Source organism: Oreochromis niloticus, linkage group LG22, assembly GCF_001858045.2.
Source record: "Oreochromis niloticus isolate F11D_XX linkage group LG22, O_niloticus_UMD_NMBU, whole genome shotgun sequence".
NCBI lineage: Eukaryota > Metazoa > Chordata > Actinopteri > Cichliformes > Cichlidae > Oreochromis > Oreochromis niloticus.
The window spans coordinates 7,775,458-7,791,762 of NC_031985.2; the positions used below are offsets into that span (position 1 = coordinate 7,775,458).

General features: G+C 39.9%; 2 protein-coding genes and 2 long non-coding RNA genes across 4 annotated transcripts in view; 1 reads left to right on the forward strand and 3 right to left on the reverse strand.

The window, feature by feature from the left end:
- Nucleotides 1-352: 352 nt before the first annotated feature.
- Nucleotides 353-1,686, reverse strand: LOC109196557 (uncharacterized). Its single transcript, XR_002058002.2, has 5 exons — nucleotides 1,634-1,686; nucleotides 1,476-1,521; nucleotides 1,293-1,355; nucleotides 1,148-1,210; nucleotides 353-1,037 (listed from the first exon to the last, which is right to left on the reverse strand). It is a non-coding gene; the product is annotated as an uncharacterized LOC109196557 (long non-coding RNA).
- Nucleotides 1,687-2,841: 1,155 nt separating this feature from the next.
- LOC100698270 (major histocompatibility complex class I-related gene protein) lies at nucleotides 2,842-5,771 on the reverse strand. Its single transcript, XM_005478416.4, has 3 exons — nucleotides 5,591-5,771; nucleotides 4,658-4,927; nucleotides 2,842-3,149 (listed from the first exon to the last, which is right to left on the reverse strand). Exons 1-3 carry the CDS (start codon nucleotides 5,649-5,651, stop codon nucleotides 2,842-2,844), a joined length of 639 nt encoding a protein of 212 aa, XP_005478473.3. The 5' UTR covers nucleotides 5,652-5,771.
- Nucleotides 5,772-7,301: 1,530 nt separating this feature from the next.
- On the forward strand, nucleotides 7,302-7,782 carry LOC112843566 (uncharacterized). The gene is made up of 3 exons (XR_003216003.1): nucleotides 7,302-7,380; nucleotides 7,527-7,614; nucleotides 7,718-7,782. It is a non-coding gene; the product is annotated as an uncharacterized LOC112843566 (long non-coding RNA).
- Nucleotides 7,783-12,117: 4,335 nt separating this feature from the next.
- Nucleotides 12,118-16,305, reverse strand: part of LOC100699073 (major histocompatibility complex class I-related gene protein) — a 32,976-nt gene continuing 28,788 nt past the window's right edge. The window contains exons 4-5 of the mRNA XM_025902451.1: nucleotides 12,919-13,221; nucleotides 12,118-12,625 (exon numbers count right to left, since the gene is read on the reverse strand). Of these exons, the coding sequence (XP_025758236.1) occupies nucleotides 12,594-12,625; nucleotides 12,919-13,221 (335 nt within the window). The 3' untranslated portion in view covers nucleotides 12,118-12,593. The remainder of the gene's footprint in view (nucleotides 12,626-12,918; nucleotides 13,222-16,305) is intronic.

Consider the following 16,305-nt stretch of genomic DNA (forward strand, 5'->3'; position numbering starts at 1 on the left):
GCAACAGATACAGTAGCAGCAGCCCCCTGATAAGCATGTGCCCTGGGTGCACCCACCCGTTCAGGGGTGAAAGAAGGCTCAGTAATAAGACATTCATCGGTATCCTGAGTAACAACAGTCCCTGCAACAGTAACATTCGTGGCTACAGGAAACTCCGTCTGTGTTTCGGATGCATCATCAGCAATAGGTTCAGAATGAGTTGGACAAGGACGCTCATTAGACACACCACTGCGTGCTGCAGCGAGACTACTAAGTGTTGCATGCAAAACTTGACAATTGCTTACTAACTGCGCAGCCGCCTGGTTAAAAGCCTCAAAGTCGAACCATTTAGCCCTAGCAGAGGTACCATCATTGTGCTTGAATAATTTACAGGGTGGGTCCATGATGTGGATTTTAAAAGTCACCTATTTAGAATGGTGGTATTAATGAGACGTAATAAACCTGAGGTCTCGTTTATTGCCTGCTGGCTACTTGTTAGAACCCGTGCTATTTCTTGCAAGTTGCCCTGTGCTGCTTCTCGATCTTGGTTAACTTTAGCTACTATTTCTTGCAAGTTCAGCTGTATTGCTTGTTGTTGCTGGTTAAGTTTAGCCTCTATTTCTCGTTGATGTTGACTAAGTTTAGCATCGATCAAAGATAATATATCATTTTTTGAAGCATAATGGCTCTGTTCAAAAGTAGAGGGTTTTGCTGTATTTAAGTATGCATCATATGCCTGCGATATTTGTGAGTCTGTTATGCAACCTTCTTCAAAACCTATGTCTGAATCACGGTTGTTTCTGAGACATTCTGGAGTGGCGGGTATGTCATTTATGTTGAAATCTGATAGGCTGTACTCGAAAACATCACTGAAATCACTAGGCAGGCACTCACTCGCTGGTATGTGTGGCCCGGTGATGAAGAATTCTTCCGATTCTCCGACGTTGCCCAAAGGTTGTGGTTTTTCTTGTTGTTCTGGGAGTTCAATATCACGTAAATATTCCAAAAACATCAAGGGGTCTTCAAGGGGTCCGTAGTGGCAAGGGGTTGTGTGATCGCTGTGGAGATAGATGGGTGTTAGAAATATTATAAATATATATATATATGGCGTATCATTTCAAAAGCAGGGTGTGTTTGGCTCTTTTGATTTATTTATGCCTATACTCACACTTTGTTCTGTGTTATTCCGGATGGCCCCGGTTCTTGACACACTGTGTACTCTGTCTCGGGCCTGGTGTATTAGAACATTTGTAAATATTTAAAACCTTTTTTCCTTTAAATTGAGCGTCATGTATAGAGACTTGTATACATACCTAACGTAAGGCTTGGTCTTATTGCCCCCGCTTCTGTAGGTTTTTCTGGACAACTTATTGAACCTGTACCCGGGGGGATAAGCACAGTTAATACATGGTTTAAACAGAACACATGCGCGCGCGCACACACACACACACACACACACACACACATATTTAAAACACGTGTGACACTGTATTTACCTTGTGTTTTTTAGAGGCGTTGTTTGCCCTATATAGCTTTGTGATCCTGTAGAAAGAATGAGAAATACACATTTTAATGTTACTATGTGTGAAACAGGTAAGATTGCTTCTAAACAATGAGGCACAAACTGTTTTGTGTGAGAAGAAGAAACACAAACCTTGTGTAAGCGGAACGTGGGGTGTCACGGTGTGCGAAGTTCCTAAAAATCAGGCTTTTGTTTAGAAGAGAAAACAGTTTGAATATTTTTTGATATACAGTTGTATAAATTTAAGAATCCGTTAATAGTCTTGTTTTACCTACCATATATGTTGTCCATGTTAAAAAGAATGCTCTTAGGTTTGCTGTCCGTGCTGATGAACGAAGTGTTATGCTCTCAAGGGTCGATGTAAAGGGTTAGTGTGGCTGATTAGGGCATTTTTATATAGGTGGGGCTTGTTTCAGCTGACCTCTGAGATGCAGAGATAAAGGTGTAAACAAAAGGTGAAACCTGTTTGGTGGATGGTCGTAGAAAGTGTAATGGAAAAGATAAAAGGCGACTCCGATGGGTCTGGCTCCGCTGGACCTCTGACATAAGATAAAGGAGACTGCTTGTATTGAAAACTATGGATGTACAGTTGAGATGCTCTTGATAAGGATGACCTCTTCTGCTGACTGTAGGGGGTCTAGCTGTTGCAGAGTTAAGAATCTGAAGTATCAGAGTTTATTTCTAAAGGAATGCCTGCTGTTTGTGGTATTCTGTTTGAAACTATTAGCCTGTGTGTGTGTGTTTCAGAGCACTAAAGAAAAAGCAAAATGCTCCTAAAACAGTTAAATTAAAAGTAAAACGCTCGTGCTGATGAACGAAGTGTTATGCTCTCAAGGGCCGATGTAAAGTAGCGAGGAAAAATACAGGGTGTTTGATTAGGGCATTTTTATATAGGTGGGGCTTGGTTTCAGCTGGCCTCTGAGATGCAGAGATAAATGTGTGGGGGTGTAAGCAACAGGTGAAAACCTGTTTGGAGGATCGGATGGTCGTAGAAAGTGTAATGGAAAAGATAAAAGTACAGGTATATTACTACTCAGGAAAATGGAAAAGGAAGACATTTAATAGGGAGACATGAAAAAACATCAATATCAAACTCATAGCACACATCTATGATGTTCAGAGGCAGCACTGGCATTTTTAAAAGTGTAAGGAGGAAAAAAGAATAAAATTGACTTTAGTTCACAAAATAACTCATGCATATATTTTCAGCTTCAGTTTGTGTTTTGTGTTTGTAACCTTGTATTTTTTATGTATTTATTTTGTTTGTTCTCTGCCCCACTTTCTAGGTTCACATATGTCCAATCAGAGTTCCCCATATTGTTTGTGTGTGTGAATAAAGACTAGCCTCTAAACTTTATAAGCTCGTGTGATTTTTTCTGTGGGGAGCTTTTCACATGCTTCACATACATCTTCAGGTGCGCTGGACAAATGTTTTTGAGATCATTTTCTTTGTGTGTTATTCTAGGTTGGTCCTTATCCCATTTCTGTTTGGTAACATCAGCCTCTGGTTTCAGTGCGATCCATGTCCGTTTCTTCAGATCAAATTCAAGGAAGTCTTCTCCGTTATAATGATACTGTATTATACCAATAACCTCCCCAGTGGTTTCATCCCATTCACAGCCATCTATCCTCTGTAAAATGTGGACACCTGAATAGAGAAGGAAAGAAAACATCGCAGTGAATAATTTTAATAATGTATGTTGTGTGAGGCTCTATTATTCTCCAAGCCTTGGTTTGTTTTCTGATTCAAGTCAGACAATCTGAGAATTTTTTATTAGTATAACTAATGGAAGCTAATTGAAATGCTACAGAATTCATAAATGAGCCTGATTAATGTTCATGTTTATACTCCACAGGCAGCAAGTACGACACAGCCAGGCTTTCTTTGTGAGACCCAACGGTATCACAAACGTGGTTATCAACTTTTTCTGTTAAATTGGGCTTTCTGTGTATGAGCTCATGTAAAAAAAAGGTCACATAACTTTTTACACTCAAAATGATCTCCATGAGTGCCGCCTACTGAAATCAGAGACGGTATCACATGATGATGATAAATGATAAAAATCTAAGAATAACATACAACCAGAAAAAGAAACACTGCTGAAAATGAGAAAATAAATGGAAAACTTAAATGTAATGATTTAAGTTAATGATTTACTAAATCTTTAATTCAAGTTAATTATGTTATGGCTGAGTGTGCTCTAGGTTCTGCTATAAATCTGTGAGGTGACAGCTGTGCATTTAAACTGGGTCCATTTAAAAATGAAAGGTTACTCTGTTAAAGAATAAATATATATTCTTAGTGCTTATTTTCTGATTATATTGTTTTATGTATTTTAATAATAAAGGCCTGTATAAAGCAAGGCCAGCTGTGAGAGAGAACTAGGTCAGAGGGTGACAGGTCGCCTTGGCAACAGAGGCATATTAATAAAATACAGGAAACCAGACAGAAAAAACGGAACTAAGTAACACAGAAGGAGTTGTTTTTATCGAAACTATGTGTGACGTGTAAAGGACCAAAATAACACCTATATGATACACATTTTTGGCTTCTAATGCCAGAGATTTGCAAAATGGCTTTGGGCTGTGCATGTCTCTCTCTTCCGGAAGATGACTGAATAAATAATTATAAACACTTTGAAAACTGAGTCGTGTTTTCTCTCTATTCAGTAAAAGAATCATGAAGAACTAGATTTAATACTCTCAGTCTAAAGTAGGTGTGGAAATCTCTTTAGTTTCTCAGCAGAAAGGTAAAATTTATTCATTTCATTGATGGAACAGCTATTTTGATGTGTGGTCTGTGTTGTAGTAGCTTCAGTTCCAGACATATAAATGACTTATCAGAAGTATTACAATATTTATATTTTTTATGCACCACCAAATGAGTGCATATACATTCCTGTGAATATGCAACATAATGTTTGCGCTACTGTAACTGGACAGCAGCACTTTATTTATTATTTGACTTTGTAATATTACCCATCTGGAGCTGTCTGACAACTAGGCTATAAATTGTAAGAAACTGAAAAAACGGTGCAATTGAAAACATTTTAAAGGCAAAATCTAAACACTCTTCCAACATTATTCCAAACGTTCCAAAAGTTTTGGTATATTCAATGTTTCATTATCATTTAAGGTATAACAGAAATACTGCACCTTCACTTTGATTGAACTGCTGTTTCAAACTGGAAATCAGCTCTCTGAAGAAGTTTGGCTGATGCTCAAAACACTTGTGCTTGTACCAGCCCAGTTGCTCAGGGTGTTTTTCTAAAATGTTCTTCGCCCACTCCTGTCTTGGTTCCAATATCTTCTTGCTCACGTCACAGTAACCCACCTGAATGCCATCAACCATCAGCACACCAAAAAGTTCTGGGATGTTCGGAGCTCCAGAGGATCCAGTGACAAAATACTTCAGCAAGTGTTTCACTGTAGGACAATGTTTATAATGTTAGCAAATAAATCAGATGCACAAAAAGTATCAGAAATATGATTCATTTAGTTATCGAGGCTGCGCCCTTCCTCTCGCCCAGTGACAGATCAGATAGACTACTAGATTATTCAGTCAAAAAATCCTCATTTAATCTGCACTAACAGTGACAGAAGGCTCTACAGCAGGACTGTGCAGCTTTTAATTTATATTTTGACAAAGATTTGGGGCTAAAGGACCAACGTGGCTGATACGCTTTGCATGTGCAAATGATCAAGAATGTCCAAAAATAAAACTATTAATATTCAACATAAATCTTTAAAAAACGTATTTAATAGGTCACATCTGACATGAATAGAAATGAAACGAATAGAATAGAATAGAATAGAATTTAATGCCTTTTTATTGTTAATAAACACATGTGAAATGAGATTTAAAAGCAACTCCTACCCAGTGCAAACATGTGATGAACTTTGCAATGAAATTCAGTTGTCAAAGTATACCTGATAAAACATGGATTTTTTTAAATTCTAGAAAATAAATATAAAAACTGAGTTTACAACATTCAGGCTAAAAGAGCTTTAAAGTGAAACAAAGCAAAAACACAGCTTTAGTCAAATGACTCTGCTGTCAGAGCTCAAAGGTTTAAAGTTTTTTCTTACCTGCGAATGAGCCACAGCAGAGGAGAATCAACAAAAACAGCTTCATCTTTTCTTTATCCATAACGTTATTATTGTTATTGCTCTTGTTCCCTCTAACATGTAAAGACCTTTGAGGTCTGTTTAACTTAAGCAGCTATTGCAGCGTCTACTCCTGATTTCTGCTGCTAATAATCTGCCTGCACTCGCCCACTTTCCCACATGCCTGTGCCTGTAATAGTCTGATATAAACTGCTTCTTTAGAACACAGAACTGGAAGGATCAGTTTTGTTGTAACACACTGAGAGCAGGGTCACAAAATACTTAAAGAACAGCTTTTCTTGATATTCTGATTTTCCTCTCATTATGTTCTTTCAGCTGTTCATGGGTCTACAGTTTGTTTAGCATGTATGTATTTTATTTGAGTTATTTTCTAAATTCAAGATTCAGTTTATGTTTAAAGAGGGTACATGACCTGTTGTTCCAATAAATAAGCAAATGATGTTTTGATTTATGAATAGCTGTAGCAATGATAATAGCCTGATAATAGCCACTGGCTATCAGCAGTCAACAGGGATTGGTCTGCAGAGGAGCAGAGCTCAGCCAGTCTTCTTCCTGCTGATTAGCCAGCTCAGTCTGGCCTTTAAAAAAGCTTCAAAATGAAATGGCTTTCATGGGAATTTCATACATATTTTTGGAAAAGTGCTTCAAAAGTCCTTCAATAGCCAACAATTTATAACAATCAATGAAAAGAATGATGACAAATTGGAGCATTTCAGAAAATCTAAGTATCTGAATGAAAGATTGCTGCTGTAAATGTACCTTATTTATCTTAACTGACCCTTCAGCAGCTGTGACTATGGCTGTATCCCAATTCAGGGTCTGCAGCCTTAAAGGCCGCAGTTTAAGGCCGATTACGTCACAGCGACGTGACAAAGGCTGTCCCAATCCAAAGGCTGCTCGAAATGCAGCCTTCAGATGCGTCCTTCATTTCCCTGAATTTTAAGGATGGGTCTGTGTATCCTTCGTGGCCCAACATATCCCAGAATGCATAGCGCACCCCGGCCAATTCAGTTTGTAATGATGGCAGCAAGTACAGACGTGGCAGAAACAGCGGCGGAGGGCACTCACATCCATAAATGTATGTTACTTCGGAAGTACCGACACAAATGTCAACATGCAAAAGACAATGGCAGTGTAATTGTACATGTCACAGTGAATTCATCCACAGTCGTCACACGTAGGTGACTGGAAATACACAGTCCCGCTGATTTGTAACTGGTCAGTTTTAATATTACCTTGTGAGGGTCACCAAAAAAAACGTTAAGACAACAACAGACAAAAATGTAGCCGTGTAAACTCCAAATATCTGCGCAATGTGGCAACACATCACATATCTGCAGTGCAAGTGCTCTGACGTTCTCGGAGACATCTGTTACCGATAACTCATCCAGCCGGCGAGAACAGCGTACTCCGTTCCAACGCCCCCGCGTTGTCGCCACTCAGGTTAAACGTGTCACATAAGTCACCCAAATAACTTACAAATGTTATTGTTTGGCTTATGTCAGTGTTGTATTTGTTCCTGAGAAAATCGGTTTGGCTGAGATTTAAGTTGGGAGTCTGCACACAGCTGAATGTGCAAACGTATTATACAATACGTCAAACAGAAAAATGATGAAACAGAAGTGTAAGATGGTAGAGAATGTACTCCAATGTCCAGGGAGTAAGGAGCAGACGGCTGAGCTCATCAGACTCCGGGGTGAAAATTAACACCTGTTCACCGGTGCCAAGAACTCAGCCGCTGCAGGTTGGAGGTATAGCACCAGTATGCATGCATAAATCTGTTGGGCATAATGGAGAGTGCCTGTCCTTTCTTGTAGTTTGAAGTTGGCACATTTTGCTGTGGATCCTGTTCAGGGATTAACATCATTGACATGTCCTCTCATATTCCGTCTATCAGGGCAATCCTGGAGCAGATGGGCCTGGCGGGCCAAATCACCCCGTTGCAGGCGGAAAAAAAATGGGACAACCTAAAGAAAAAATACAAAGTATGTACAGTACCATGGGAATATGAATTATTTGAACCTAGTCATGTAAACCTGTACTGTTGCTGTTGTGGTGAACTGCCACTTTGATTCTCTCTGCCTGTAGCATTGCAAGTATCCCGCATCAGGTGAGGGGGTGAGTGGGAATATCACTGCTGCCACTTGGCCCTGGTTTGTCCCAATGGATGAGGTGTTAGGACAGAGGCCTTTTACCAGGCCTCCAGTCCTAATTGCCTCCATCCAGGAGGACACTCCAGGGCCCAGTACAGCAGTGGGCACCCAAGGGCAGGATGTGGAACGGCAGGAGGATGAGGCCCAGCTGAGGGCAAGACCAGAAAAGAGGAAGAGGGACAGGGAGGATGAAGTCCTGGAATTGATCAAAGAGGACATGAGGCTACAGAGGGAGATTGAAGAAAGACGTGCCGAGCGAATGGACAGGCTCATATGTCTACTGGAGAAGGTTGTGGAAAAAAAAAATGAGTAAGGTAGTGTGAATAGGACCCATTGTACAAACACTTATAGTTTTCATATTTATGTTTGTGCAGGATATGTAAAATGTGGACGAAATAATTGAAGTTCTGTTAATACAAGTCGCACTTGTTATTTGAATTGTTGAACAAACAATGTGAAAAATGAACAGAATGTACAAAGTCCTGTGAATAAAAATCTTTTGTTATACTCCAACTGAATTTGAAGCAGTAAGTCATATTACACACAACATCACAATTTATGTGTAACTGCATTAGGACAGTGTGTGACCTGAGGGAATACCATCAGTGCAACACAAATGACACAAAAAACCCAAACACAACATGACAATCATTCACCAGGACTCATCACTGAAGTCCAGGATCAAGCTGAATGTCCCAGTATGCACAGGCACTGTTAACTAGGCCTGTTATATGGCTGAGCAGGAAGTCTCAGGCAGTACTGCTCAATCTGCTGGACCAGGAATGAGGTGCCACAAGTAAGACCCTTGGTTTGTGTTTCCAGCTACTGAGTGGAGCATCTTCCAGCTTGGTGGCCAGGAGTTATTCAGGGGTGCTCGTTTCCACTGTCCACCGCATCATCTCATCACTTGGGTTTGCAGGGCTGGTGTAACTGACACCTGCCATGTCGCTGAAATGTTTGCAGAAAGATGCAAGGACAAAGTGGCGCACACAATCCTGTTAATATGGATGTCACACGTAATATTCTAGTATTCTAACAATGCACTACAAACAGCATACCTGCCTGCTAACAATAATCGTGGTCCAAGGGTACCTCCTCCAGGGCAGACACCTCAGCAGATAGCCGATTCTGCCAGAGAGCACCACTGCCTGCCTCCAAACCAGCCTCCCCCTCATCTTGCACGTCATCCTCAGGCTCATCCTCTGGGGCCACAACATCCCCAACACCGAGACAGATGTTGTGCAGGATGGCACATGCTGTTATGACCTGAAACAGATGTTTGTGTTGTAAATAACGTCTTAATACATGAACATACACTGTATTCCTCATTATACCATGATGATTATTATTGAAACAATAGGCATCCTACTAACTTACATGTGGCACAAAGGTGTGGTGCACCTCCAGCGCTTGGAGGAAGATGGCCCGGAACCTCATCTTCATCATTCCAAAAAAGCTTGGCACACCTATTTTGGGGCATTTTTTCCCATTCTTCTTTTCAGGATCTCTTCAGCTCCCTCAGGTTAGGGGTGTGTCAGTTACTCTTTAACTCCTTAACAACTAGTGTCTCATATTACATACACACAGTTTTTTCTGAGTTTTTGAGACTTCTGCATCATCAATAAATTGCACAATTACAATGGTCCCCCAAGTCCTTGTGATCTCCCATTTTGTTGTGTTTTGGTTTGCATCACAATTTTCCCCTTTTCCCTTTGTGTGTGTGTGTGTGTGTGTGTGTGTGTGTGTGTGTGTAGTTGCGCTTGTTTATATGTATTGTTGGGACCAGGGCAGTTTCCCCCCTTCTGGCTCACACACCTGGTGGTAATAGCACACCTGCGCGCATGAGCTCATTTCATAAGGACACAGCAGTAAATCATAATTGCTGGTTTGTGGTTAGTGAAGCTCTTATTGGTGTTTTGATTTATTGTGAGTCTTTTCTTGTACACCGCGTTCCAAATTATTATGCAAATTGTGTTTAAGTGTCATAAAGATTAAATAAGTTGTTTTTCAATTAAACCCATGGATGGAATTGTCTCTCAGGGCTCTTTGGATGGCTGAAATCAATCTCGGACACCTATGATCATTAGTTTGACAGGTGAGCCCAATTAAAGGAAAAACTACTAAAGAAGGATGTTCCACATTATTAAGCAGACCACCATTTTCAAGCAATATAGGAAGGAAAAATGATCTCTCTGCGGCTGGAAAGCGTGAAATAGTTGAATGCCTTGGACACGTAATGAAAACCTTAGATATTTCACAAAAATTTAAGTGTTTAATTAAATGCACTGTATTCACTTGGAGCCCCGCGTGTGAGCCTTACCTGTATTTTTAATCACCTTGACAATGATACATTTTTAGGCAATTTTTAAAAAAGTAATAATAAATAAAGCCAGATATAGCAAATACGATACAAATAAGTCATATATGGAAATGAAAAATTTAATTACTTAAAATAAATTGTCAAACGGTTCATTAAATGGTCCATCTAAAGGAAAACAGAAGTTCTTGGCAATTATTTCATGGTTCAGGCTTTAAAAGGTTCAACAACTTAAAATGTACATGAAACATTTAATGTATTAGGCCTCATTTACACCATGGACCTCTAGCTGCAGCAATAATTTCATGTTGAAAAAAACAAAGAAATACCTTTGTACCCTTGAAGAGTAAGAGGTTCTTTATCATTGGCTGGCTCCACTGAAACATGCAATGTTAGAATTTGTAGAGCAGTTTATTGTTTGGAGAAGAGGGTGTTGGAGATCAGTGAGCTGAAGCTGATAAGGTCTAATGCACAGACTGGGCAGTGCTCTCAATTTCTACTTTACAGAGAAACTTGGGCATTAAATCATATTCCATTCAATGCAGCACAGCGATGTATCGCTGATCCATATGCACCATGAGGGTAGTGGGAGTGGATATTGAGTACAAGGTGTGTGTTGGCTCATTGGCAAGAGTTCACTGCTCCATCACTTAGTGCTGCTTCATCTACAGTGGAATTTATGGTTCAGAGCGCGTGACACATTTGTAGTCTGATCCAATCCAGAGACTGCCCGTCTGCCTGCAGTGAGCTGTGTTGCCAGATGGGGGCAGTCTACAGACTACGTGGTGAATTCTTTTTGGATTAAGAATTATATCATTACAAATCATTGAACTCCATCCAAGCCTCAGTTTTCATCTTTACCACCAACAGCTCCTAGATTCCAGGGGGCATCTTGTCCTAAATCCTCTCACCACTGCGATTCACTTCTGGCATGATGGTTCATCTCAGTCTATTTGCTAAATACATTAATTTCTCTATCACAATAAATCATGTTCAGTTCTTCCATGTGATCTCTTTAGTTGATGAGATATTCAAACCTTCACAATTTTAAGAAACAGAATTTTGAAATTGTTCTGTAGAATTTATAAAAAGAGTTTTTGAGTGATTGGTGAACCTCTGTCCATCTATATCTCTGAGGAAGTCTGCCTCAGTCAGTCCACTTTTATGCTCGCCACGTCAGTTTGTGACAGGGAAACAGAAGTTCAGAACATTCAGAACATGCAGAGAGAACTGTCATGTCATATTTTCCCAAACAGCTGATGTTTCTGGGTCTTAACAAACACCCGAGCCCAAGCACTATATGACACACAGCATCTCTAACCTCACTGAAAAAGCTGTTGGTTTCCTCTGAAGTCTGGAAAAAGTTTGGCCATCAGTCTGAGTCAGAAAGTCTCTGGTCCAAAAGCATGTTTGAGGTAAGTACCTCAAAGTGGTCTTGGATCAGCAGACCAGACAGCTTTAATGGGCTCATTATAAACTACACGCAGTAAACAGAAAAGTGAAAAGGCTGTAAAATTGCCGTAAGCATTTGTACAGTGTGTACAAAGTGTCATTACCCGGTTGAGCTTTAATCAATGCCTCCGCTGTTAGAAAGCTCAGCAGTGACGCCTTCTGGGAAAGAGCTTAATTACATGCATATGATCGGCTTCACCTACAGCAGTGCTGAGGACATTTAACCATGCATGTGACATTTTGTCCTGCATTTATAAAGGAATTATCACATATGCACTGAACACCATTTTTATGTGAGCAACAAAACAGAGGTCAGTATCCCCCCAAAAATCCCTGATTTCTGTCACATTTTTATGCTTTGAGTTTTCTGGCTGATGATTATCACCAAATTCTGAAAAACGATTGCGAGGCTGTCGTATTTGACATTAAGTTGAATAAAATAATTATCAAGGCAGCCAGAAGGGGCATAATTGCATCTCATCTGCATATCATTATTGAGATACACACTCATGACACAGATATACACTCAGAACATTGGGGAAAAAAATAAATAAATCATAAATTCATTTTATTGGAAAATAAAACAACTTTAAGCAAAGAGTTGCATGACACTGCCAAAAACCTTTGGCCAGCTGATCCAGCTGAAAGCAGTGGGTCAGGCTCTGGTTTGACACTTGAGAACATGATAAATGTAGAGCGACTTTTTAATACCCACACAGGCCAGCAGGCAGTGTTGGAGACACACAGGACAGTTCGATGTTTCTGAGCTCTAAAACTCAAACTGAAAACTACTAAAAGTTGTTAATATGGATGAAATAGATTAATTTGACTGAAATGGATATTACAGATTCTGACTTGTCTCTTTCAGTAACAACTGAATGATCATATGATGGCATAAAAAATTACTAGAAATTTAAGAACTGTTATTTAGAAAAATCACTAATAAAATAACCATGAATCTTCGGTTCCCTAAACTTGTCTAACTGGAGGCGTGTATCCTTGGCTGTAGGGTGCTGTGTTTGTCTACGTGATGTTGATTCAGTCACACAGAGAGTTCAGTGACACTGACAGGAGCTGGAGGGTTAAAAAAAAACAAAAAAAAAAAACAATTTCAGTTAGTCCACTGATCGTGGAATGGCTTTTGTATGAAACATTAGTGAAACTTTATTTTTAATTCACAGACTAAATATTTTCATTAACAGCCTCGAAGAATGTACATATTTTCCAGCCCAGCTTGGATCTCCATCGGTTATTCCCAAAGTAATAATAATAATGAAAAAAAGAAGCCAGGACGAAAGATTCAAGCCTCACATTTTAGACAATCCACAGTATCAACGAACTAAATTACTCAAATATGTTTTTCTCACCTTTCCAGTTGGTCCTGATAATGCTTTCATTCAGATTTGTGATGATGTCCTCACCACCAGAGAGCTGAAACACACAGTCGTACCTTCCCCAGTCTTCAGGTGAGACCGATAATACGCTCAGGTCAGCACTCATCTGGAAGGTCTCATCATTGTTGGGGAGGATTTCTCCAAGATAAACATCTTCATGAATCTCCTCCCCATCTTTCCTCCAGAACATCACGGCTCTGCCAGGATAGAAACCTGTAGCGTGGCAGCTGACTGGAGAGGTGGGAGTCTTCTGGAGGAGAGACACTGATGGAAGAACTGGAGAGGAGGAAGATAAAAGTTGTGGAGTGAGTGAACGTGCATGAAAGTAGTATTGAAATTGAGAAAGAAAAACAGGTAAGGAAAGGAAATGAGAACAGTTAAGGAAAAATGCAATTTGCAGTTGTTCCACACGTCATATTTAACTGACATGACTTTAACGTGAGGCTATGAAACAGAAATGTGTTATTTTGTTAAACACCTGCTGGCTCCACTTGAATCTCTGGTGAAAGGTACCAAAACAAAATAAATGTGTTTAAGATTGTCCATTGTGGGAAATCAGCCTCACATTGTCTCACATCCTCAGTAGGCAGCACTACCTTCTCCTCCACAGTTCAAGCATTTTAGTTTGACACCAGCCCCACATTTTCCATTCATGATCTCCACATCCTGAAGACCTTCTCTTGCCTCCACGTGCTTCGGCAAGGTGAAGAAACTAAAACACTTTATAGGTCTTGAGACATTCCCTCACATTTATACTTTATAAACACTAAATACAGTTCTTATGTTGCATCCTTAACATTAAGTTCCACCTACACCTTTCTGACCCTCTTATCATTCTTTTTGTTCTCCACAGTTATGCAAGCTTAGACTATTTCTGCTGTGTTAACACTAAAGGGGACTCCTGTTATCATCTCCTTACTCCCACTCACTCTCTGCACTCCAACTTTCACACTTCTTTATACTTTGACTTTTCCTACACTCACAAGCTTTGTTGCCTTTTCCACTTGGATGTTTGAGATACAGCCAATCAGCCGGTTGCCATCCCATAACACTCTGGCATACCTTATCAGACAAACCTGGGCTCTGGTTGTTTTTGTCCATTACCCTGGAAGCCCACTACAAGATTAAGAGATTCCAGCTTGGACTTCTTCATCACATCCTCCCAACTCTTACTCTCTCTACCCTCCAGCCTAGCCTCCTGCTCCTTCTTTCTCTTTCTGTCATTAGCCATCCAGTATCCACCTCCTCTCCCCACCTCCTGCTGCTCATTTACCTCTGTACTGCTCCCATATACCTCCTCATCGCTCAACTCCCTGCTGTTAAAGCTATCCACCTCCTTCCCTGCTGTCATGTTAGTCAGTGTTAATCAGCACTGTTAGAAAATCAGACCTATACAGGCTGCTGCCCAACCCTCCCACACTGACTCCACTTTCCAGCTTCCAAGTCTAAACTCTGCAATCCAAAATAAGCATCAATTAATCTGTTCAGATTGATATAAACTAGCGTAACAGTCCTCAGCAAAAAATTCCAAACACTCGGGCAAATTTCTCTCAGTCTGGATTTCGCCCCCACCTGTGCATCACTCCTCTCCAGTATGATCATTTTTCACACGGTCAAGTTGTGAAAATTGCCTGAGCTCTGTTACACATGAGATGATGAAATAGAGCTTAAGTTGTGCTATAATAAAACTGTTTATGATACAGTTGTTCCACATGTTATATTCAACTGTTATCAAATTAAAATAAGGCTTTGAGGGAAGGATTTTTTTTATATTGATAAATGCTTGCTGCTTCTGCTCCCCTGAGATCTCTATTGGGAGTAAGACACAACGGGAGGAGTCGGTCGAGTCAACCAGTTGCAGTCTGGAAATGTGAAAAGTAGTGTTGCCTGTCTCCTGTGGCTTTACTTCCCACCACTGATTCGCTGATTGTCTGCACCTGTGTCTAGTTTCCGTCCTGTGTGATTGTCTGCCACACCCTCACTGGTTTCACCTGCATTCACTCCACACTGTGCGGCTTTAGTTTTCTCTCTGAGCCTCACAGGCAAGTGTGTAGATTTGGTTTTGGCATTGGTGGGGACGGATGATTCAACCACCGAACCCTGCCTCTCCTTTTTTTTTTTAGTTTTTGTCTTTGCTTCTTGATATTAAAAAAAAAAAAAAAAAAAAAAAAGAAAAAAGAAAAGGAGAAATATACTTTCCTACATATGCTATTCTACATGCTTTTAAACCATTTCAAATTACAATTCATAGTTTTATATGTGAATTATAATGTTAAATTACTATTAAACAAATGACTGATTTTAGACTTTAGTTTACTTCAGCCATATTCCATATAAATCAGGTATCATACAAAAATTTTTAAAAAAGCTTCAAATACAGTCATGACAATAAAAGAATATGACTTTAAGGACTTAACAACATTACTTCAGTTATAGTACACCAACATCTCTGATACATTAGCACTGAGGGAACACTGAACCTGGTTGGTTTTTGTCCATAAAACTACTCATCTAAGATTACCACAAAGTAAAAGATCTCTCAGCAAAATTATGCCACATTTTAGGCACTATTGCCCCGATCCAATCAGTGAGCTGGGATTTTTTATTCTAAACATGAACTACTGTTACAGCAACAGACATGGACTACTGGTGCCCCACACAACAACTCAATGTCCACTATGTGAAGGACTCTATACTATACTGTCTATACTATACTGTCCTGGTGGACATGGCAACACTTTTTTCATGGTTACAGTTTTAGACTGATGTGGGCCAAAGCCTAGCACATACCTGCCAACCTTGAGACCTGAGAATTAGGAAGACATTCAAAGGTTTTTTTTTGTTTTTTTTACAGTGTTTACTTATCGGAAAAAAATAAGTTAAATGTCACCGGCCTGTTCCGGGGGTGTCCAAATTCAGAGGCTGCGTCCACCTGAGGACCCGGCCTTCGCGGTCTAAGTGGGCCGGGTCCTCCGAAAGCCGGGTAGACCGGAAATGAGCGACTGTGAAATTGGAGGGTCTAGCCTTCATAATTACGTCACCTCTGCCGTCTGCTCCTTGCTGTCTAAATAAAATAAAATATAACCGGACGCTTGTGTAGATTCTCGACCATCTCACACTTCTGTTTAATCAGTTTTCTGTTTGACATTTATTCAGCTGTGTGAAAACCCCGGAGGAACCCTCCCGAGGGATTAATAAAGTTTTATTTAATCTAATCGAATCTAATAACTTTAATCTCAGTCAAACCGATTTACTCACGAACAAATAAAACACTGAAAAAGGCCAAACAATAACATGTTTAAGTTATTTGAAGTTTACACAACTAGATTATCGCCTGAAAATATGTTAAAAGTTTATTTC

Coding starts and splice junctions, on each gene's coding strand:
- LOC100698270 (XM_005478416.4), bottom strand. CDS start 5,651: ATGGATAAAGAAAAGATGAAGCTGTTTTTGTTGATTCTCCTCTGCTGT. Junction 4,928..5,590: donor CTGCTGTGGCTCATTCGCAG/GTAAGAAAAAAC, acceptor ATTGTCCTACAG/TGAAACACTTGCTGAAGTAT. Junction 3,150..4,657: donor GCAGTTCAATCAAAGTGAAG/GTGCAGTATTTC, acceptor TTCTCTATTCAG/GTGTCCACATTTTACAGAGG.